This window comes from Pogoniulus pusillus, chromosome Z (genome assembly GCF_015220805.1).
Source record: "Pogoniulus pusillus isolate bPogPus1 chromosome Z, bPogPus1.pri, whole genome shotgun sequence".
In the NCBI taxonomy this organism is placed as follows: domain Eukaryota; kingdom Metazoa; phylum Chordata; class Aves; order Piciformes; family Lybiidae; genus Pogoniulus; species Pogoniulus pusillus.
The window spans coordinates 62577490-62603031 of NC_087309.1; the positions used below are offsets into that span (position 1 = coordinate 62577490).

Consider the following 25542-nt stretch of genomic DNA (forward strand, 5'->3'; position numbering starts at 1 on the left):
GACCTACTCTGTTTTAGCCGAGTTTACAAAAGTTTAAAACGTGATTTTTTTAGATGCACCTTTTGATTCAATGGATCATCAAAACCAGTTAATTCAATCAATAAAGGGACACCCAACACTGACAGTGACTGTGTTATGAATACCACTCCTGACAAATCTAGCACTGCTGCTCACAAACAAACACTCTCCACAAACACGACTTACATGTATTGCATCCTGATTAGATGCTTTTTATTATCCTGTTGCATGGCTATCATTTAAGTTGGATCCCGGTCCTGTTAGACTGGACAACAAACACAGTAAGCAGCATAACTGAAACAATTAAAGCTGTGAATTTTGTCCTGAAAAGTCACAGAAATTTCAAAAACCATCTCATGCTGATATTTGTATACCAGGGTGGGGGGGGTGTGCGTGTGTGTGTAAACACACACTCACACACACAGAGGGCTACAGTAAATTACATAATTCTTCCAGATACAGCAGAGCTGAGCTTGTGCTTTGAGATTTGTTGTTATTTTATCAGTTGCAAATGTAAGGATGCTTTCTTTGGTTAACTACTTCCATACTTAAAGTGCTCACAAGGCACAGTTAATATATTTCACTATACAGCATAGTAGCAAATATCTGTATTTATGTATAAATACTTTAAAATATTTTCACATATATTTCCAATATACAAACACTTCCTTCAATTACAGCCAATCATGACTAAACAAAATTAAATACAAAATTTATAACTTTATTGACAATACACTCTTCTTCAGGGTACATTATGCTAACTAATCAAATCTATGTTTTAAAAAGGTAATCATTCTAGTATTTACGCCATACAACATTGTTGAATTATTGCAGAGAACTCCTTAGGATATAGGGAATATATGCTTTCCATCTGCACATTTCACCCTGGAATATTTAATTACATTTGTTGACAGAAAGACAGGAATTTTCTGAGTTAGATTTTATCTATGCAGAAAGGTAACTGTGATACGTAACATTCTTTCTATAGAAATACATCAATTTATGTGCATTTATAAAAACTTCTCCAAGAAAGCTTTAGGAAGAAGTCTATCTGTTTTAAATGTTACCTTTTATAGTGTGATGCTGTAGGATTACTATTGCATACCATAAATAAATGGCAGTGTCAGGAAATTTTAAACATACATACCAAAAAAAGGCATGGATATTTTCTAGGTAGATCTTCTAATAAAAACACTAAAAAAGTTCAAGGCAGAATAAGACACTTAGTGGAAAAGCTAACAACCAATGTAAACTTCAGTGTTTCCTACCAAACAAACAAGCAAATCAAAAGAGGCAGTAACAAACAAAAAGATTAAGTCTGCATTCCAATCATTTGGTTTGGTATTAATCTCAAGGATGAAAGAAATTCCTTTGAAAAGCTAATCTGAAACAGTTGGATTCAATGATCTAAAAGGAATCTTCCAACCTTAATGATTGTGTGAGCCTATGCAATTTTTATTAATCTTGGAACAGGATCGTGATCACTATTAAAAAAAAGCCTAAGGGACACTGTGATGCCTACAACTGGTGGATGCATTTTAATTGTCTTGAAGGCTGTCACAGTCTTATTATCACAAAACCTGTAGTGCACTTCCCCTGTGGAGGACCCATCCGTGATGATCATCCGTTTGTTTAGACATGATTGGCAAAGTGGTAGGGAATTCGTGGAGGTTGTCTCTGCCTGAAAGGAATAAACCACAGGATCTTCCACTGAGTGCCAAAAACTTCTGAGAAGGTCTGCTGCCATGGCTTTCGGGGCCTTGATCTACAGAACACAAGATTATTAGTGAAAGACAGCATGCATATGGTGCACTTCTGTCAGCTAGAACAATGCAGGTTTGGCTGGGGATCCATTACTGAACTCTCATGAACTGTGTCCCAGCATCACATACACTTTTTTTTATCTTTTGGTCTTTCATTACAGCATGCAGCTGAGACTAACTTTGGGAATTGAAACTATGTTATCAATCAGCTGAGGGCAACATCTGAAGCAGAAAAGAACCTCAGAATCAATGAAATGTACGGTGAGACACAGCAGAAAGTATCTTTCGGTCTGCACTTTTGAAAGATAACGTAGTGCCACTGGCTTTGGGTAGGGAAGGAACAGGAATAAACTGGAGGCTAACTGGTGTACGATCAATATTACAAGATTAGCGAACTGTTACTAGAGATAGAAAGTGCAGGCCAAATAATCTTAAAGTGCCTTCAGTTGCTTTTCTCTGTCACACTTTTTAAAACAAACCCATCTACTCCTTTAGCTTTTCAGCAAATACAGAAATTTTACAGCACTTACATATCTTCGCAACAGTTTGACATTTTTTCTATACTCGTAGTGTCCTGTTAAAGAAAATACAAAGGAAAATCACTTATGTACATTCCTAACTGTTAAAATGCCATTATGAAAGCAACTAAATAAATCAGGGAATCAGTTCTTAGCATACACTGCCTTGGCATTACTCCGCTAGGTTAGGTATTACTCATATAACACATTAAACAGCTGTATGATTACACACACAAACTTATGCAGTCTGTTAAAGGATTTTTACAAACATGATGTGAAACTACACTGTGTAGTTTTACTAAAACAGTACATACCACAGAGCATAAAAAAAAACAAACACCAACAACAACCCAACTTACAGCATTAATACAGATAAAATTAGTTTAGGGATTGCAATTAATTCATGGGATATTTAGTTGGACTGGACGATCTTGGAGGTCTTTTCCAACCTGGCTGATTCTATGACTCTATGAATGTGTATAAGGTATGCTCTTGCCATACTTTGCACAAGCACCCTTTCCAGACCTGGAGTAGGCCACCGAGACAACCAAAGGACAACTTCATAAAATGCACCTATTAACAGATACAGTATGGGGAAAATCATGAGTGATTAAGGATTAAAACAGTTATCTTGATGAGTATTACAATGCAAACAGCACCACTAAGAATACACTACCAGTTTTCACAGTTGTTACAGGTAGGTATCAAATATCAAAGTTGTTCTCTTAAAACACAGCAAAAACTAAAATAATGTGCAGAATGAAGGCACCTCTGCAGCTAACAGTAAATTAAATTCACACTTCACTTTTCAAAGCAGCATTAATGAGAAAATATTATAATCAGCACATCAATTTGAGCTTAGATCATCCTTAAATAAAACTTTTAAAACCACCAATAGTACTTTCCACTCACTTTTGCACTATATATTTAAGAAAAAAAAACTTTCTTTGTGAGTATCACTTCAATTTTAGCTCTGGTAGTATTACTGTTTTCAATGCATATTCGTGTTCATTATGTCCCAAAATAATTCATGAGGTCCAAAATACAGTAATTGAAATATTTATCTTGGTTCCATCTCCTTTTCATGGCAGCTTGATGCTTCCCTTATACTGTTCACTGATTTAGGCATACACACAACTCAAGTGTCAGTGAAGGCCAGAAAGAGGCTGGGAAAACTAGAAATTGAGAGCATCTCTGCAGAATAGGACTTGGGGCACTGGCAGACAAGAAGCTAGGCATAAGTCAGCAATGTGCAGCTGCAGCCCAAGAGGCAAATGGCATCATGAGCTGCATCAAAAGAAACTTGGCCAGCAGGTGACGAGGTGATTCTGCCATTCTAATCTGCTCTGCTGAGCGGCCAACACAAGAGAGACATGGACCTGCTGGAGTGGACCCAAGGGAAAGCCACAAAGCTATCAGAGGGCTGGAACACCTCTCCTATGAAGACAGGCTGAACGAACTGGGGCTGTGTTGCGGTAGGCCTGATATGCTGAAATAGGCTTATACATGTCCTGGCTTGCCCTGACATGTTTTTTCTCCTCTCCCTCCTTCTGTTTTGGGGAGAAGCAACCACGGGAAAGAGGACATAGAACCTGGAGCCACTGAGTCTAAGGACTCTGGCCTGCCCAGACTTGTTTTGCTGCTGTGGTAAACAAGGTACACACACTGAGCTTGTGCTGGCCTGTGCAAGGCCTGTGCTTTTCCCAGATTTGGGTAAAGCAAGCCTATGGCTTCACTTAGAATCATAGAATCAACCAGGTTGGAAGAGAACTCCAAGATCATCCAGGCCAACCTATCACCCAGCCCCATCCAGTCAACTAGACCATGGCACTAAGTGCCTCAGCCAGCCTTTTCTTGAACACTTCCAGGGACGGTGCCTCCACCACCTCCCTGGGCAGCCCATTCCAATGCCAATCACTCTCTCTGTGAAGAACTTCCTCCTAACCTCCAGCCTATACCTACCCTGGAACAACTTAATTTGGTCAAGCTTGGGGAACTGCCATTCTGATTGGCAACTCTGTATCCAAAGGCCCATTAGTCTCAGGCTGTATTGCTAAAAGAGTTGAGCAGGTAACACAATGTGTTCTGACTTGCCCTGCCATTGTATTGGTGCCTGCTGCTGCCTGCTGCTATTGCTTTCTGTTTACAGCAGTGATTCTGCCATTGCCTTATGCAGCATTATGCTCAAACTATAAGCTAGCTCTCCTGAACTGCCTGGAAAGTCCACTGCCTCGAGTTTACCAGGGACAGGCTTTCAATGTCTCCATGTGATTGGCCTGCATAGCCAGCATGACATCAGAAGACTTCCTGCCTACACCTGAAAGTCTCCTGCCAAGACAGGAAGTCCTGGAGATACACAGATCATCTAGAGAAGCCAGGATAAGGCCAGAGATTGTGTGCCTCCTTTCCCAGCAGTCTGTGAAGCCTGGGATGAATCAGAAGCCTCTGCAGTTGACAGAACAGTAACAGAATTCCCTGAAAGCATTTGGGTACTCTCTGAAGCTGTAGCTAGCCCTGTGAGTTCGGAAATAATATTTTGAGAGTAAATACTTAAAGCCTCTTGTAATTCAACATAGCCTTCTGCCATAAGCAGAAGGGAGCTCCTTGAGTCCATCTAGTGGCCAAGCAGTATACTGACCATAGGAACTTTCTCTTCTAGTTTAATTAATGTTTATATATTTTTGCCAGTTATTACTGAATCTAGTTATTCCTCTGTTTGTTTCCATGACCATGCAAAGAACAAATTATTACTAAAAATTAGTGTTCAGGGGTGGTGAGAGTTTTGAATATAAAAATTAATAAATAATATTAGTTTTGGAAAAATATCATCTCACATTAATTAACTACCCCTTCATTACAGGCTGTTCATCCTGGAGAGGAGAAGGTTCTAGGGAGGCCTTATAGCTACACTTCAGTATCTGAACCTAAGTGAAGGGAGCTAAGAGAAGGCTGAAGAAAAACTGTTTAGAAGGCTTGTAAGGATGAGGGGCAATGGTTTTCAACTAGTGCAGAGTGGATTTATGTTGGACATAAAGAGGAACAGGCTGCCCGGGTATGTGGTTGCCTCTGGAGACATTCTATACCAGGCTCAATGTGGCCCTGGGCAGTCTGATCTAGTTGGAAGTATCCATGTTCACTGCAGGGGCATTGGACAAGATAACCTTCGCGCATCCCCTCCAATCTAATGCAATCACTGAGTCCCTATTGTCATAGTGACACAAGGACTATCACATAACCAGGATGCGCAGACACTTCCGGGATTCTGCCACCACCACCTCAAAGCTTTGAGGGGGAAGGGTGAAATGTGAGTGGAAATTAACGTACAGGAAGCTGCTTCACCAGACATAGGTGGCCTCGACTCTCCTTGCCACATTTTATCCTTCTAAATATGCTTCCCAGCTCAGATGAGATTTGGAACAGGATACCTTATCTCATGCTGAATGGCAAAAATCTCAATTCTGCCCACGACCTACACAGACGAATTCCTGACACACTATGGCAAAGAAATTGTCTCCTCATGCCAGCCCACTAGGATGCACAAGTTCTTCCCTGTTTCTGAATTTACACCCATAGCAGACTACATAAACAATCCTGACTCCATCATTAGGCGGATCTGAACAACTGCTCAATACTCACAGAGGACTTGACTGAAGCCAATAGACTGTAAATATTTTTTGTTCCTTCAATTCCCATAAACTGCTTCCCCTCTCCACCATAGGGGCCTGTCTAGCGTGTGCCCCCTCACCTGTCATAAGTAGCAGGAAAGCATTGCAAGACATAAGTCATTCGCCTTGTGACCTCACCGCACAGCCAAGAGACATTCTGCTTCCTTAGACTGGCTTTTCTGTCCAACTCTTCTCCCACACAGCTTTCTGAATAAAAAGGACTAACACAACACATAACATTTCAGTGAGGTTGTAACAGTGTTTTCATGAGAGGCTACAGGTCCTTCAATAACTGCAAAAGTATCTCAGCTCCAGGAATTATCCTCTGATCAACTCAAAGCTGTCTGGCTGACAGTACAAAACATTGGTAGGTTTGAACAGTGTTTGCCAATGATTTTTGTAAAATAGTAGCATGCCAGTCCAGACCATAACTGATTTCTACCTGTCAAAGATTTATGTTATCTTTTCACAACGGGAGCCTTTAAACAGCTTTGGCTGCAAGAGTAAGATAATAAAATATTACTTCAAATATAGCCTTCTCCACATTGTTAATTTATTAATACATTTCTACTGTTTTCAAAATATTGGATACTGCATTTAAGTAGAGGAATTGTCAAGTTTGGAACTGGGTGCTGTTAATTCTTAATTACACACATCATAGCACATTATCAAGATCCTGAAAGATGCTCATCAGGGTCTGCTCCCTTCAAAAATGGCAACTCATTAAAGTAATGACTGAAGTGAAAGCATGAAAACAGAACAGAAGAAAATGACTGCCAGAAACAACTGTCAAAGCTTCCACACCTTTAAAACATACTACAGCGTTTAGTTGAATAGGAATTCAAGGGAAATCCATCCTTTCTCCTGCCCTCCTTCCCTTTCTTCTGCTTCACTGAAATGCCAACTTTATGAACTTTTGCATTACAGTAAAGGAACTGAGTTTGAGGATTGAATCTTACACTCCTAGGATTTATTTTTTTTTTGAGAATTAAAAAACTTTATAGCCACCTTTTAAAAGCTGTAAACCACAGCTGGAAGGAATGTGAGGAAACGTCTCTCTGAGGTTTAGGTCCTTAACAAGTACTGGTGACTTAAAAGACCAAACTGAAGAAACCAAAGAACTTAAGAACCAAATTCCCCTCAAGTTTTCCTCCCCCAACACTGATGATAAACAGCTGGGCTCACTTGAAATGTAGTTTGAGAACACCCTGAGTTTACCTTTTCACATGAAAGTGAAACTTCACAGTCCTCCAGAAAACTTGGTAGCCCCTCTGGAGACAGGATAGTAAGGAAAGGGAGAAGAGCACAACAGAGTTGTGGCCTGTTATTTAAAGCTTTTTTCTCAGATTATGTTTTCTTCTTCTGGAGACAGGAGTATCAGAACCACCCTATTGTTCTGAATGACAGTGCTCTGTTCATTAACACATTTCACAAATGGCTGTCAACCAGAATATCATGTCAGTTATGTATACAGTGTACAAGGTTTTGCTACGTCGGTATTACTGTGTTCAGCCTAAGAGGCTTTGGCTGTCTGCATCTTCTGTCAGCTTGGATTACTATTAATGCAAGCAAAACTCTGCTAAGACTTCCCCCCCTCCCCGACATACAGCTAATGCCAACATTAAACTCTTTGGGAGAACTGGCACTCATCCAGAAGTTGAAAATAACCTGGCATTAGGAAGTATGGAATACCTATTGAATCCTAGCAATCTCCAGCTACAAAAAGCCCATAAAATCTACAAGAATAAATTGAATAACCTGCAAATTATTTATCTCATGTGGTGGGTCACCTGGATCCCCCAGCATCATCCAGATCAGAAACAACTGCTGTTCCTACACCTGGTTATTCCAAGATACATACACACTAATAACCATCTAAAAGGGAAAAAAAAAATCATAGCCTAGTGAGAAAGGACAAGGGGAATTAGAGGATATAAACCCATCAGTCATTAACAGCACATAACTTTAATGAATGAGGAAAAGGGCAAAGGGTTCAGATTCTGCTGAAAGGATGATTTTTTGCCTTGAGAACTTACTACAAGTCTGTGAGTGCAGCTTGTCTAAGTGACTTAAGCTACGCCACTGCTAAAATGGAAAAACAGCAGTAGACCACCGACTGAATTCTGCAGACCAACTTGGAATTCATTTGCATATGAATGCACCTGCATTAGTTAATAAGAGGACTGTATCTTTTAAATCTATGTTTCAATTAGCATAAGTAACTGCCTGAAAAAAATAGGTTTTCTGCAGAGATCACATACACAACATGTTTAACAAACCACAATATAGGACAGAATTCATCACAAACTAATTTATCACAAACAAGCACATGGAAAGATTATTTTCCTCTTACTGATTCATGTTTTCCAAAGGAAATTTGTAACTCAGAGCACAGAGCTGCAATATCAGGTTCAATCTTTCTTCTGTCTTTGCTGAAAGTGCAAGACAACATCTCCTTTATCTGACAACACACTTTTTAATTTCTTCTACCCAACATCCTTTAATTGCATGTATGTAGGTGAAAGGTGGGAAATGGAATAATAGGAAATATTGAACATCTCATAGATGGAATACTTCGTGTTTCAGAAATTCTCCTTTTTGTCATTAGTTACATTTTGACTTTATATTTGGCCACTTCTTGGTATTGTTTTCTTAATCTAGACTTCCTCAAGTAAGGACATATGATTCATTTTATCAATTACAGTTAATTGCAGCCTGAAAAATATTAATTCAGTTATAACTTTAAACCCCTAAATCACAGTATTGTGTGCAAAATGAACAACGAAGCCACATTATATCTACGTAATACTCCCACACTACTCTGTGATCTTAAACAGGCTTCCAATGTATGTGTTAGATACTAGAAAATTACTAAATCAAAATAAATCCTCTGACAACAAGTTAAGAACACATCTACAAAGATGATGAAAGGAACATACCCCTTTCAGTCTATTTCAAATCCATGGTGTGGTAGGTGCAGATAGCTGCACGGCAACGAGGAACATGACAAATTACATTATTTCTTGATTCTCAGAAATAACCTCCTTAAGATAAGTATACCAAGAAAAAAAAATGCTTCAGAAGGCTAGCAATTGACCTTCCTCACACTGAAGCCGTCTTAATGGACCTGATGTCTAAATCTAACAAGCACCATTTAACTAAGAGGGACTCAGCCCCTCAAACACTCAAACATAATTACAATAGTTGCTTACTTTCAACTGTTTAAAGGTTCTTTGTTCACAGTTTGGAAAAATAACTGAGCTGTAAAAAGGCTTCCCTCTAGAGTGGTAAACAGGAGATATTTTGGACATTGTATTTTTGACTCTCTGCACAGTATAAAATCACTTTAAATTTTCTAACTTAGGCTTTTCCTTAATAATATTGGAAATAATTAATGTTTTAAAAAGTATTCCCACTTTATCTAAACCCATGTAGTGACCTAAACAGGTGACACCTTTTGCCACTTAGCGTGTCTTACACTCGAATTTGTTCTTACCTTTTAAACGACTCACAAAAGCGGTTTTAAAAATAAAATGTTATTTTGATGGCAAACAGGTATTTAAAACTGTGGTCTGACCATCAATATATATTCACTAAAAATAGGAAACAAACTACTGATCTATTTGAAAAAAAATAAGGCAGAGATACGAAAGACTTTACAGTTAGCAAAATCCCACTCAAAGACCAGAACACCCCTAATTCGCATAATTTAAGGACTTCATGCAGTCTTCTAATAGGTGATTTACCTATCAATGGACTAAAGGTAGAGACAGGAAAAGAGGAAGGGAAGAAATAATAAGGAAGATACAGACAGACAGTATTAACACAAATTTACTTTCTAATTACATTGCTAATTTCAAATTACTATATGCATTTATAATTTATACACCTTTTGCACTCTCTCTCTCTCAGAGTCTCTCTCTCTCCAGTTACTTCGTATCTTACATTTTATTACAGTCAGGTGAAGAAATCACTTGCCTGGGCATCCTAATTTTCCCTCCCAATTCTAATTTCTTCTGTCCTATACTTAATTATGAGGATTAATAGCTCCTTGATTACATTTCTGTCATGTTTGAAAAAACAGGAAAAGCCCTTAATATTTCACTAATCAAAATAGTATTTAATAGATTATCTGATTAAAGATATAATTACAAATATTTTTAATTATAAGATACTTATTTTTAAAGACAAAAGGCATTTTAGCACAACTAGATCACTTGTGTACTCCCTGTATTAAAACATTAATGGATCACCCCTAGGAAATACACACAGAAGCCTTTGGCTCTTTTAATAGAGTAGCCACAGTGACTTTCAATCCTTTTGCATTTCAATCTTTGTAAAAATGTTGTCTTTATTACTGATTACATGCAGAATTTTTAATTTTTCAGTGGCATTTTTACTTTTTTGCACTTAATTTTTTATTATACTTTTAAAAGATACTCCTAAAGAAAATTAACTGCTTACAAATATAGCTTTGGGATAAAAGTATCAGAACATTGATTTGTACCATTTCCACCCTTTCTCTGTTTCTTTAAAAGGAAACTTTTGTTCTTTTAAGAAAAGAAGTCCTGAGCAAAATAATGTTCCTTACTACATGCTCACTGTAAGTATTGGTCAAGCTTAGTAAAATATTTCAAATACACAAATTAGTAAGTTCAAGATGAACATGTGAAGTTGGATCTATTTAGAGGAACCACAAAAATCAGCTAGAGAAATAAGTTTGTTACTTTAAAGTGTAAAGGAGAAACCCTGCAACAATAAAACATAACACTTAACAATCAACATTTTAAAATGCTAATAAGGAGAAAAAACTGTGGTAGGCATCATACTGTGCACCAGACAGGCTGCTGAACACCAGCTGTTGAACTATCTTCCCTTCCACCCTTCCCAAAGTAAATAAAGGGAAATTTCTCCCTGTAACATTCACGCAGTACTCGTGCACCAGGATACTGGCATGTCACTGTACACCATTCAAACAGTTAATTAACAGGAAACCCTGGTAGCATTAATTAAATTAATGAAGTCACTGTCCACTTAGTTTATAATAATACATCCTCTACCTTGCACAAAGACCACATGGTATCTATTAAATTTATAAAAGCCCATCCTTTACATGGTTCTGCCCCATAGAAACAAGTTAATTACTAAGTAATTTTAATGGAAAGCTTTTCTCTGCAATAGTAACACAATAATCACATAAAATTGCATTTGATGGACTGCAGTGGAAAAATGAAGCACATTTTCTAATTTCCATATAAATGCTGGTTTTGAACATATGGAAAAATGAAAACACTGTTTAGTGTTTGAAATAAAAAACAATCAAAGGTAATCCTTTAAAATTAGGGTTTGGATTAGTCTCTGCAAAGGATGCTTTTTAACCGAAACATCTGGTAGTGCTATGTTGAGAGACAGGCCTTTTTTAACTTTGGAAATGAGATTAGTAGATCAGTTATTTGTAAGTGTCCAAGTAATTTCTAATTATTTTATCTGGGTCACAGATAATCCGCTTTTTTCAGGGCTCCAACAATGACATCAGAGGATCACTGCTGAACTGATTATCCTGTTACCTTCTACCATCCATGGGAAGACAGGATTTTCCCTTTGTACAGGCGAAGAGAAAGAAGTGGCTTCAGACAGGTGGCAGCCAGCATAATAAAGAACAACACAGATCTTGAAAGGAGGAAAACATCATATATGCAAAAGGTATCAGCCATAACAAAGGTCAGCAAATGGAATACTTCTTAGTAGGGTCTGGTGCAATTTAAAAACTGATAGGAACAAAAGAATCAGACAAGCCATTGTTCAAAAAAGGATGCTGTATTATTTTTTACTTGTTCTACAGTAATGCCTTGCATACCAAACATGTCAGAATCTTACTGTATAAACAGAAAAACTGTTTTTTAACATTGTGTAATTCTTGAGGTGATGTGAAACACATATAGAAATATTTTCTTAAACTAAAACATATGAAATGCAAATATTAGAGCTAATCTTGCAGTAACAAACATATGAGCATCCTAACAGTTCCATCTTTTTAAAAGATCTGGAATTACAGCTCTTTACTTCTTAACATCATAAATCAAAAGCAATCTGTAGTTGATAAAAGAGACTTTTCCCCCCTTTAGTAGATTTTTGCTTTTTCCCATCAAATAGACTAGTTATGAATTTTTAGGACAAGTGTCTATCATATAGAAATACTAAATATGAGAGGGCTTCTTAAAAAACACATCAGGAAAATGTCTTGAGAAAGCAAACAAATTTCTGTATGTCATTTTATTTAGTTTCCAATTAAATGTTATTTATTAATGAAATGATAGCAACAACAACAAAAAAGTAATTGGAAACAAAACTGAGTAGCATCCTCCTCAAGATTTTTGTCTAGTTTAAGTGCAAAGTACTACTTGCTAGATAAAATTTTCATATGCTATTGAGATACAATACCATTAATAGGTACAGACAGTCATTGCATAAGTTGTTAGATGGTTTGAATTTTGTGGAAGATTTAAAAACTTTTTAAAGTGGAACCATTTATTCCAAGCAAATTGATAACTTACTTACAAATACTACTTTTAGCATTTATTATAAACTGCCTCTCTATCTTCATGGAGTTTGAAAGCATCTGTAGTACAGCCATCTTGTTCTCCTGTAGCAGCTGAGGCAAAAGAGGAATAATTGCTTGCAGGACTATGAGTAGCTAGGAGAAGTGTAAATAAAAGGCAAAGGGGTACTAATGATTGAGAACGAACCAACCAACCAAAAATATTCTCAGTAGGAGAACTTTTAGTTTTTGTAATCTTAATTTTAAATTATTTTAAATTAGTGTTTAATGCTAGGTTTGCTTTTCATTCTTAAGCAGTGTCTCAGAATATAGGCTTGTTTTCAGTTAAGGGATATAAAATTCAGATTTGCAATACAAGCAATGTTCAGGGAATAGAAGACTGGTTACGCATGCACCAAGCATGGGAGTATAGCAGGCCTTCCATATTAGCACATAATCATCTTAGAAATTACATCAGACAGTTCTTTCTTCATAGGAAAATCTGATTTATTCCACAGAGTTCTCTAGAAACATGAACATTTTAAGGAAGAAGGGTAATTGTTACGCTGAGATTTAAGATTGGTATCTTCTTAGAATCCTACGGTTACTAAATTAGGATCTTAAATCTCCACCTATTTCAGACTCCTGAATTACAGAGAACTTAAGATACTTCTAGTTCTAAAGTATCCAAGTAAAAGATGCTCAAGAGCTATGCCACATACATGCTGGAAGAAGTATTAGAATTTAGGATGATGACAGTAAGGGCAAACGGAGCTTGGGGAAAGCAACTGGAGAATGAGGATGAAAACAGCCATGCGCTCCTTCTGCTGTAAGTGTGTTTCACATATGCTAGTTTCTAGGGAGAAAGCACTAATCTTGTATACAGAGGCCACCTCAGCTGCTCCCCTTTTCATCAGAACAATTCATGTCAAAAGTTCCTCTAAGGTCAGTTTTTGACAACCAGCTGTTCTCCTCTCATTGCAGGAACTCACCTCCTTTCCTCTGACTTCCTGGACCTCCAAATGAGTAAGGAATAGCATTGTGCTAATGATACCCAAATAGTGATATCATAGTAAGGGGAGTAGCAAAAGTAGTCAGAGAAATGCAATGTGTGTTAGGTAACTTGCTGTATTAATCACTTTCCCAAGCAGTACAGCCTCAAAACATTTTCTGTACATGAGCCAAATGTGAGTACACAAATCAAAAAGTTTAATTTTTATCAGAGGGCACATTTTTCCTGAACATATTAGTAACTGCTGAAGGCACACAAACAAGGATAACAGCAGACTAAGGTGCAATTTTTTCTTAAAGAACTTTTACATAATGGGATCCACTGTTATAAATAATAAGACTTACACATCAATAGGCACATATTAGTCATCTGTGTAAGAACGCTGAATTTTGAGAAGTGCGAGCACACACAGCAGAGTATTTAACTTGTGGTTCGTTATGTGCTGTTTCACTTTCCTGTTTCGGCTACTGACTTGTTTCAGAAAAACATGCTTCCGTTCCAAATTCACTTGGACATTTTCTGACTTCTGAAAAAAATCTATGAAAAACTTCTGCTCATTCTTATGGCTTGTCTTACGGCTCAGGTCACTTAATACAAATTAATTCCATGCATTCAACTTTATCTATCTTGCTGCAGTGGCAAAATACAGAGCCAGCATGAATGCATCACACATGTTACATTCCAATCATTTACATTTGAGTAGAGACAGCAGACTTTGGTAATCAACCACAAACAAACAAGCAAGATGTTGCCATTCCAGGTCCTAGCTGATGCCGCTAAAAAAAGATGAACGAGTCCACTGTTTCATCTTAGCTTGCTTCTGTAATACTGGCAGTAAGCAGAGCATATTCTGTGTATGTAATAGATATTGAAACAAAAAAGCTTTCTATTATTTAGACAAGACAGAAATTATTGGTTTGTCTTCTGGAAAACTATTTACCTTAAGGAAAATCTCTAAGTTTTTCTACAAAAGGGTCAGAGTTTGATAAATTTTGAGTTTATTTGTCTTTACAAAACTAGAGTTTTGCAACATTTGGAACACAGGTAGATAACAACATTAAGACCCAACAAACCTGATCTTGTTGGAATCATTTAGCTGAAGCTGTAACGCTTAGGGAGGACGCAAACCCCCACACTATAGTGCCAACAATCAAAAACAATTTTAGAGAAAGTTTTCTGACACAACTTGCAGTCTAAGCACAACATCACCAAACAGACATGGCTGTGTTCATTTGAAGTCTGACTCGTTGTTTCCAAGTGGATTTCCTCAAAATGGCTCTATTGTTTATTCTTGCCAACACTACAATCATGAAGAATGGAAGGAAAAGGAAGACAACAACTGTGCTGCTGGTATGAAACATCTTGATCTAGACATGGACTAAATAGTCTATGTTCTTGAATGAGTTAATGCAACAGCACACAAGTGGTGTGAATTACTTAGATTTTGGAAATCCCAATAATGGATTTCTATTTCTCCAACAATCCCAAACCAACAACTCCAAACTTAAGAACACCCATATGTTGTGGAGGGGCTGTAGACCTGAAAAGAGGCTTCTTTATGCCTATACATGCCTGGACATGTTTTTTCTGCCAGGACCCCTGGTTGTGTAACCCACACACACCCAGCTCATGTCTCCCTGGGGTAAATCCATGTGATCCTCATATTTGGGAGAGTCCAGGCAAGTAGCCTTCTGCCTATTATGGCAAGGTTTGGCTTACTGCCAACCTGACTGGTCACTCTAGTGGCCAAAGGGCCCATTAATCTCGGCCCACATTCAATAAAGAGGGGTGCACAGCCAGACACGTGTCAGCTCTCTGACCCTGCCTGCAGCGCAGCTCAGCCCTCTCTGGCCCTATGTGTAGCTCAGCTCGGACCTTATTGCAGCACCCTGCTGCTCTGACTCACCTGCAAGGCTCAGACATAGATCTGACCCTCACTTGCAGCTCTCTGAGGCTCAGACCTCATGCTGTGATTTAATTGCAGCTTACCTGCCTGCGTACTTTAGGTGCAGAGCTCATTTAAGCCTGCACATTTATATAAAAGGAGCCTATAGCCTCCTAATCCAGCTGTGCATATCTGCAAGCTATATTGCTGTCAGGACCTGATCCTGCATTGATCTACGGAGTTCAGACTCCCAGCAGCCAAGCACACTTTGTATGCTCGACGCTTATTGCCTGGTAAAAGCCATTGCCGCTGAGGGAACCAGGTAGCAGACTTGGGATTGTCTGCTAACATACACACACACGGTGTGAACCCGTGTGAAGGAACCATGCCAGAGACTGCACGGATATTCTCCTGCTCCTGTAATCCTGCCAGCTGATATCCCGGGACACAGCATCCAGATGAAGACAGCAGCATCAAAGGCAGAGATCATCCCTCATCGGGAGAACAAAGGTTAGAAAACCTAAGACCCCAGAGACTGGGAAGATTTATTATTTCCCCTCAAGCTGGGAAGATTCCAGCCTCAAAGAGTTCACAGACAGATCCCCTGAAGTTTGGACACTAGGCACAGGCTGTGACACAGCCCCGGAGGGTGATTAATAATTAATAATAACACTTGTGAGTAAAGCTTTAATACCTCTGTAATATAAGTTGCCTCTGCCATAGAGCAGAAGGAGTTTCAGCCCACCCTGCTGGGCAAATAGCATAAGCTCCCAAGCGGCATTAAGCCGCAGGGAAAACTCCTCCCTCTGTTTACAGTTTGAATATTTGCTAGTTAAGTAACCAATTCCCTGTATATATTCTGTCCTAAATTGTTTTCATAACCTTGGATTGAACAAAATATTAATATACAGTGGTTGGGGGTGGCGAGAGTTCATAAATATTAAATGTAATATATTATATTTTTATATAAAATTTATATCACCTCAAATTAGTTTCTCACCTCCGCCAAATAGGTGTAGGTATAGAGAATCCCCTCCGCATCACCATATGAGGCAAGCATAATAGGCCCTCTGCTACAGGTATGGTACAGTAAGAGGCTCTAATGCAGAAAATCTGTACACTACAGCATATGACTTTTTTAATCCCTCCATATCTGCAATTACTGTGGCTTGTTTGTTTCACAAAGTTTGGCAAAGAGGACAAAAGAGAGTATCCAGGCATCCTGCTCAGTGATCTATTAAATTATGATTTCAGCATATAAAAGGAGGCTGGACTTCAACCTATTAGCCCACGTCTGTTCCAGGGTGACAACCAGCCCTGGGATTGTACTGCATTGGGATGTACTTCACAGTATATCTTAAGAGTTTGCGGTGGTGATAGCAGGCTGACAGCGTTAAGGCTCTGAAGGGTGAAAGAGCATACTGGTAATTCACGCCTACTGCAGAGGCAGCATAGTTGATATCCTGTGTCAGAACAAAAATGGCAGAAGTTTCACATGTATCTGACATAATCAAGTTCAGTCTCAAGAGTTTTATTTCATGTATTCATGCAAGTGAATGGGTGATGAAGAACAGACTGAGGTTTTGTTCCTTGTTTTCTTCTCTGTCATTTCTGTGTTTGATCATAAGGGTTTGGGGTTTTTTTTGTTTGTTTCTTATGTATTCATTTAATACTGATCAGAAAGATACCCATATTTCAGCATCTGAAATCTAAGACTCCTTGAGTTTCTGTCTCTCCCACTACTGCAAATGAGGCTTAGTAAAACTGAGATGTCAGCACCACTTCAGCTGGATACCCAAGCAAGGCCTAGTATTGGATTAGAAAAAAATCCTATTTCTAGAGGAGTCAGACACAAAGGTTGTGTGCTAGCAGTGAGAGCTGAGAACCTGTTAGAATGTCTCTGGAACCAGAAACCAGGCATACAGTAAAGAGGCACTAAGGTAAATCAGTAGACCTAGGAGTTGACAGAAAGTGCAGAAAGCAGGTGGAGGATGGCAAAAATAATACAGAATAGCTACAATAACAAAAAAAGTAGGAGGCAGTAAATTTATATAAAGATAGTATCATTTAAAAAATAAAAGCACTATTATCATTTTATCTAGCATAATGAAAAACTATACAATAGTTTGTGTCTTTTTTTCTATACAACGGAATTACATAATACAGTTAAAAGACTTTCTATTTTGCACCTATAAATAGTACTACTGTGTAAAACCTCATAATCACAAAAAGAAATTTCAGGCACATCTCAAGCAGCTGTAGCCACAAAGATGATATTACCTATTGCAATAATGTCTTTTAAAGGAAGTTTTGCAGGCCAGATCATACACCCTTTTGGACATGTACAGGTTCAACAAACATACTCTGTTCAACATTGAAGTACTTCAAACAGATTCTCAAGATAATTAAAGAATTCACTGGTGGTGATTAATGTCTAAGGTAGAGAGGAGCATGTTACATCAGCAAAAGCTTCTTTCTCATAGATACTTACTACATTATGAAATTAATTTATCTGGAAATTACTTTCATGCACCAGAGGATTTTTTCCTTTACCTTTAAATACAGTGTATGTATTTGAACTGTAAATTGTACATGATTCCACTGCTCAGTTTACTAACCAAAGAAATAAGAATGAAGGCATATTTATTAAAATATTTAACAAAAAAATATGTGTTGTCAGAATGTATGACTTATCTTACTGTTACAAAGTATAACTAAGACCAGGATACTAAAGAATTTAAAATAAAAACAAACATACACATACCTTATACACTGCACAATTCCAAGACAATGTTCAGTTTTATTTTACTAATAAAAATCATTAAATTGCCTTAATAGGTGAGTTATTAGAAACTTGTCATATTTCTTAAGACTTTCTCGGAGACAAGAGTCAATACAAAGCAGATACCAAATAGGCATCTCATGTGCAAGTGTTTCTGTTCTTCCCTTATATGCAATGTACTTTTCTGCTTTGATTTTATTGAAATTAGAACTGAAATATACTTCTAAAAATTAGATACTTACAGTGAAAATACCCATTAGCTGAGTGTAAAAGAGGCCACTGATTCCACCTAATACTATTAGACCCATGAAGGCAGATATTCTTAGGATTGCAAGTTCATGTCTAAATACAAAAACATCCTAGAATAAGACAGAAAGAAAAGAGAGACTTTATCACTTACCAGAAAATTTAAGTCTTTGAATTGATTTGAAATACTAGGTAAGAGCTGTTCCCAAAGTCTTACAGCTAAAAGAAAATAATGGATTTTTAATCTACATTGCAAATGTACATTTTTGTGCTAAAATTATAAACTAATGATTTAAAGTATGATGTAATCAGTTATGGGCCTTTTTGTTGGACTGTTAAAACCTTATTCAGATATTTAAGGTTTGGGTACAGATCGAGTTCAAATGGGTTATTATACAATTTTCTATTTCAAACTATGCCAGATTGCTACACACAAGCTCCAAACCATGAGAAAATAATTTCTTTGAACAGTCTTATTTACCTGAGACTCCTCTCTCCCAGCTCTCAGACACAGCATATTTCATTTTAACATGATCTCTTTTGTAATGAAAACAACAACATTCCTAGCTTGACTTGAAGACTGTACCTACAAAATCCAAGTATCTGTACTGGATTTGTCTCATTGTAATGCCATCTGTTATTCAAGATAAACTTCAGGCCAAAATTTAAAGGATAAAATTAAGTGGATTTTCCAACTTTGGATATAGGTGCACAACTAAATTGATGCGAACTATATGAAAATATGAATTTACTTATCAGCTGCTCTGGAGAGCCTGCTTTTATCCAGCATAAAACAAGTGTCAGCAAGTCTTATGGGTCATTTTCAAAGGATAAAACATCTTATTTTTACCACAGGAAAACATTTGTACACAGCAGTTACAGTAGCTGTACTGCAAGTTCACATCGCATTCTACCCTCTAATAATGAATTAACACAGAACCACAGAACTTTAGAGGTTGGAAGGGACCCCTAGAGATCATCGAGCCTAACCTCCCTGCCAAGACAGGATCACCTAGGATAGCTTCCTCAGGAACACATCCAGGCAGGTTTTGAAAGTCTCCAGAGAAGACTCCACAATCTTTCTGGGCAACCTGTTCCAGTGCTGTTACCCTCATTGTAAAGAAGTTCTCCTCATGTTGAGGTGAAACCTTCTATGTTCCAATTTGTAGCCACTGCTCTTTTCTCACACCCATTCTCTTACTTGTAAGTTATGGTTATGTTCTCAAGGCCATCTTTTGAATGTACACATCTGTTTTCTTACTTCAAAAAGACAGATCCCAGCAGGAAACTATTAAAACCTTTCAAGTAAACTTTAAATTAAAACCAGAACATAAACATGAACTGGATGAAAAAATAAACAAACCAACCCACTGCTTTTGAACTTTTTTTGCATGCAACTAGTGGGACTTACAGAAAATTTCAGGTTGAGGAATTCTGAGATTTAATTTAAAGCGAATAGTTAAACCAAGTTATATTTAGCAAAAAAGTCTGAGGTTACATTTAAATTATTTCCATTAAGGAAAATATAAACCCAGGAAAAAAAGCTTATACTAAAGCTACTAAAGCTGTGAAGAAAATCAGTATTTAATGAAAATTGCTTGTTAACCAGATAGAACAGAATGAAAACGCCACCAGTCTTTTCTGAACTGCTAAGTCTGTTCTCATTAGCACTGGTCTTTCATGTGGCTATAGAAAATAAACACTTCGTATATATACAAAAAAACCAAACAACAAACCAAACCAAACAAACAAACAGCAACTCTTCTTTCTATATTAACAAGTTATTTAAAAGTAAAACCAACTCAAAACAAAAGCAGTCATGCTAATCTTTACTCCACCAGCCCACCAAATCTTAAAAGAAAAGAAAGCCAAGACAAAAGTTCTACTAGGTATAAAATACTTTCTCTTGATGTCTTCATAGATATATTGTTTTATTATACCACGAATATTTTAACATATTCAAACTCAGATTCACAGAAAACAGTGAAACATAAGAGTGCCAACACTGAAGTCATATTCCAGAAGCAGCATCACACTCCCCTATTAAAAGAAAGTTTGTGACATAGATTTTAGCAACCCCAGACATTCTGATTAGAAGAGCTCCTTCTCTTGAGTACAAATTTCACCATGAAAAAGAGACACTGCCCAATACAAGAAAACAGAAAATCCTAGTGTATCAAAGGTTGCTTTTTTATATTTGAACTTTCTAACTCAGGTTACAACAAGAGGTAAAAAAAAGGAAAGATTACTCTGTCCTTCCCTAGTCCCTAAAAGACAAAAGCATGTACTACAGAGGACTTGGGGCTGCTGAACTACTAGTGAGAAGAGATGACATCGCCTATGGGTTTTCCAACCATTACACAGCCCTAGGGAAATCAAAGTCGCTGAGACAACGATGCTTGCTGCGGCTGTCACTGCTTTTGCCTAACTGCTTGGCTTCTGGCAGTGATTCTGCCATTGCCTTCCGCCATTGTGCCTGCCATGCTCTGCTAAGCTGTAAATTAGCTCTGCTGCATAACAGGTCCTGCTACTTTGGGCTTCTCTGTCTGGAAACTGTTTCAAGTTTACCAGGAATAGGCATCAAATGCCTCCACACGATAGGCCTGCTTAGCCTGAGTGACACTATACCAAGATTGCACACATCTGCAAGACATCCTACCTGCAAGACACACAAATCATTCAAAAGGAACCAAGACCAGGTCAGAGATTGCCTCTTTCCCCAGCATCCTTGATAGAACCTGGGATGATAAGAAGACCCTCAGTGGCTGACAAGACACTGACAGAACTCCCAGCATGTGTTTGGGTACTGTCTGAAGCTATAGTTAGTCCCACAGAATTGGAAGATTAATATTTTGTGAGTAAATACTCAAAAGCCTCTTCATAGAATTTTGCTGAAGATTTGCTAAAGTCTTACGTGAATCTGAGTGCTTTCTGCTCTAGCAGAAAGGAGCTTCCTGAATCCATCTTGTGGACAAGCGGTATAATTAACTGCAAGAACTTCTCTTCCAGTTCAATCAAGTTTAATATTTGTATCATGGCTCATTATTTCTTAAGTGTTCCAAATTGTGTTTATCTTTTATATAACGTTTTCATGACCACTGTGAAGAACCTAATTATTATGAAAAATTACTGGGTGAGTAGTGAGAGTTCTGAATACCAAAATTAATAAACAATATTAATTTTTAAAAATACCATCTTGCATTCCATTAGTGCTCTCTACTACAAAAACATATGTCATGTTTTCATTTACAAGCATCAGCTGTTACAGATGATCCTCAAGACAAACGCTACAGCTGACTAGGAAAATAACTACTACAGCTTCATGCTATCATACAAGTGAAAGGTCAGAAATAATGATGAATTCAGTTTAAGAACATAACCAATGATACGACTGATGCTTCCAAATTAAACTTTTTTTTTTTTAAACTCTGCTAAGAACAATTTTTAAAAAGCATGGAAACATTTAGCAGGTCCCCGCCAACGAAGTACTGAGCTACTATTTCCAAGGATTTACAGTGTTTCTTTTTAAAAAGCACACTACATATGTAGCACAGAGTATTCAGCAGAACCAACACAGGACTACTGCATCTGTTCCAGAAGAGACAAAGAGAAAAACCACCTTTAGAAATTTTCACTTACAATATAAGATTAATTTATTCTGTCTTTGTTCTTCACAGAAATACAATATACACATAAATTAGTATACTAACAAAATACATTATCTTGGGGAAAGGGTATCTTACAGAACTACATGCTAACCTGCTTGTCTACTCTCCGTTGCAAATGCTTAGGATATCTGTCCCAAGCTAGTGATGAAGCCAGTCTATCAACTTGGCAGTCCTAAACCCAGTGTAGAATACACAACCAAGCCAGGCTGTCAGATTAAAAAGGCAAAATAAAAAATAGTCACTGCAGGTTTTGCAGGAAGGATAGGTACAAGAGAGAAAATAAACTAATAAAAAAATTTTAAAAGGATAAAATATTTTGCAGAATACAACAATACAAACTGCATTGTAATAAGACTTATTGCAAAAACTTTTACTATGAATAACAGCTTGTTTTTTTGCAAAGCATTTTTTTTTAAATTCAGGACTATTTCAGATCTACGAAATGATTTGGTTTAAAGTGAAAATGGGAACAGCACTCTGATTCTGAAAAGCAACATTTTTAGAAAACAAACTGTATCAGCAAACCTTTTGCTGACAAGATTAAAAACCTTCCGTGAACCAACTAAAACATTCTTCACAGCATTTATTATTGCTTGTACTTGACCAGTTGTATCCAGAATCTGTGACAGCACATGCATGCAGAGAGCAACTATGTAGCCATGACAAAACTAGTATTTATTCTTCTCATGTCACTACCCACAAGATTGTATAGTTCCTAAAAAGTAGAGACTTCACAATCTTGATGTTTTTTAATGAAGATACAAAATTAAGAGGGTTCCAGTCCCAAAATCACTGCCATCTAGAAGAGGAATTTATATGCTGGTTTATTTGAATTACGTATTTTTCTTCTGCCACATAGACAATTTAACTAATCATTTCCTTAATTTCTAACAGTGGTTGTACTCCTCCTGCTGGACAGAGACAATAAGGACAATCCATGTTTCTCTTAGTGTTACCAATCACAAAAACCCAAGAATTCTCTTGAAGCAATTTTCTGTTTTAAGACCTGAAGCTGAAAGATTACATCTTTCTTCATTTGTTTTAGAGCTATCAGCCTTATTTAGTATATTTAATTATAAATGTTTGGGGGTTTCTCCCTTAACCCTTTAAAAAAATTACCACAAGTTTTCACTCTGATGGAAATACTAACTTGCATACAGTTTTGCAATGCATTAATTGGTACTGTGATAAAATTGTCTTTCAACAACATTAAAGTGATTTTAATTCTACAGTGTCTCTGTTATGTAGTATTTTACATTTAAAAAAAAAAAAAAAAAGAAGATGATGGCACACCACCAAAAAAATCACAAGTATTTTTAATGAGCAGGAATACACCAATTCCAGACAGCTCTTTAGAAAAAGGTATCAATTTTTTTGAATCTGTGCTGAACACCAGACCCTGTCAATTAAAAAACATGTAAGCTCTTGGCTACAGTCAAAATTTCAACAGAGAATACTACTTCCATGAATGGTCAAGGAAATGAAGGGTCAAACAACGTTCTTTAATTTATATATAAAGACTAAAAGAATCTTGCAAGATGCTTGCCTGAGCAAATCTTTTCACTGGTCCTTTTCATTTGAAGTCAAAATTACATCAAATTCTGATATTCTAACAAACTGCTCTGTGGCACAAAGTTACATAGCACAATATCCTCAGCAACACTTTAAAAAAATCAGTGTAGCAGAGCTCTGATGTCATCTTCCAGGCAGATATACCAACTAGATGCCCAAAAAATTACTTTTCTGTACTCCATACCACTCAAACTTACCCCTGAATACCTGTGCAAGCTAAATACTGATAAGTGTAACTGTAGACTTAACTGCTGCATCTACCAAGTTCTTCTATTTAGTGTAAACATATTGATCTCTCCAGGACACAGACTGCTGTATATTATAACGCAGATCCATTTTTTTCAAAGGGAAGAGCGATCTCTGGAGTGTCCATATATGCAAATTGTTAAAAAAAAAATCTATAGCTAAAATAAAAGTAAACAAAACAAGGATTCTCCAAATTTTAGCAGCCAAACACTGGAACCTGATCCAATCAGGCAACTACATTAAACTAGGTTAAAGTAATTTTTGCATATGTATTCTGCCTCCTGATCTGCCACATGTTCTAAACAGTAGATACTAAAAGTAGTCCTCTCTCCAAAAGTCTTGAAATTAGCCAAGTTAAATCACCAAGGACAAAGTTTTATATGCTTTTTAAAAACTGATATTTTAATATCTATTTATTATCTCCTTAGAGGTTATAAGCTGTCTGAAGAAAACATTATTTCTGTTTTCCTCTCTTGCACAGACCACCTCCCACCATATTGGTTCCCTTTCATCCTGTTCTTAAAAAGCATGGCTAAGAAAGAGAATCTGGGTTCATTACCTGAACACAGGTTAATTACTTAAAGCCAGTTAAAGCACTCTGGGAATTCTCACAATAAAAAGGTCACATTATACCATGAAAAACTATTCCTTTGTTACTATTATACTTTACAGAAATGATTCTGCTATATAGAAACACTGCCAACTTCATAAAAAGATTTTATCTTTGGAAAAATAACACTCCATCGAGAAGCACTGCAATATTCAATCCAGTATTCAGATCAGTATCATTGAGTAGTCTTTGCATTTGAAACCTGTATATCCTGTTCATTGGAAGCCTTGAGAATATATAAAGTTTAGGATTATTCTGTCCAGAAATGTGGGTTAACTTATGTTTACAAATTATGAAGACACCTACAGGATAGCCAAGGGATCAGGCCCAGCCAACATGGGTTTAGGAAGGGCAGGTCCTGCCTCACCAACCTGATCTGCTTTTATGATCAGGTTACCCACCTGGTGAATGTGGGGAAGGCTGTGGATGTAGTCTACTTGGACTTCAGCAAAGCCTTTGACACAGTCTGCCACAAGAAGCTCCTAGCCAAGCTGGCAGCTCATGGTTTGGACAGATTCACTCTGTGCTGGATCAAGAACTCTGTCCTGGATCAAGAACTGGCTGGATGGCAGAGCTCAGAGAGTGGTGGTGAATGGTGCCACATCCAGTTGGCAGCCAGTCACTAGTGGTGTGCCCCAAGGATCAGTGCTGGGCCCAGTCCTGTTCAATATCTTTATTGATGATCTGGATGAGGGCATTGAGTCCAGCATCAGTAAGTTTGCAGATGACACCAAGCTAGGAGCAGGTGTTGATCTGTTGGAAGGTAGGAGAGCCCTGCAGAGGGACCTGGACAGGCTGGATGGGTGGGCAGAGGCCAATGGGATGAGATTTAACAAGGCCAAGTGCAAGGTTCTGCACTTTGGCCACAACAACCCCAAGCAGTGCTACAGGCTGAGGACTGAGTGGCTGGAGAGCAGCCAGACAGACAGGGACCTGCGGGTACTGGTAGAGAGTAGGCTGAAGATGAGGCAGCAGTGTGCCCAGGTGGCCAAGAGAGCCAATGGCATCCTGGCCTGCAT

The 25542-nt window shown here is 37.6% G+C and overlaps 1 protein-coding gene across 4 annotated transcripts in view; it reads right to left on the bottom strand.

Annotated features, from left to right (window-relative positions):
• Positions 1 to 200: 200 nt before the first annotated feature.
• Positions 201 to 25542, bottom strand: part of ZDHHC21 (zinc finger DHHC-type palmitoyltransferase 21) — a 35659-nt gene continuing 10317 nt past the window's right edge. Inside the window, exons 6-9 of one of the 4 annotated variants that reach the window (XM_064176781.1) lie at positions 18424 to 18540; positions 7183 to 7235; positions 2312 to 2355; positions 1693 to 1783 (exon numbers count right to left, since the gene is read on the bottom strand). In XM_064176781.1, coding sequence (XP_064032851.1) covers positions 2340 to 2355; positions 7183 to 7235; positions 18424 to 18540 — 186 coding nt within the window. In that variant the 3' untranslated portion in view covers positions 1693 to 1783; positions 2312 to 2339. Of the gene's footprint in view, positions 1784 to 2311; positions 2356 to 7182; positions 7236 to 10277; positions 11635 to 18423; positions 18541 to 25542 lie in introns of those variants that run through there. The other 3 variants (XM_064176779.1, XM_064176782.1, XM_064176780.1) reach the window with 3 other exon arrangements.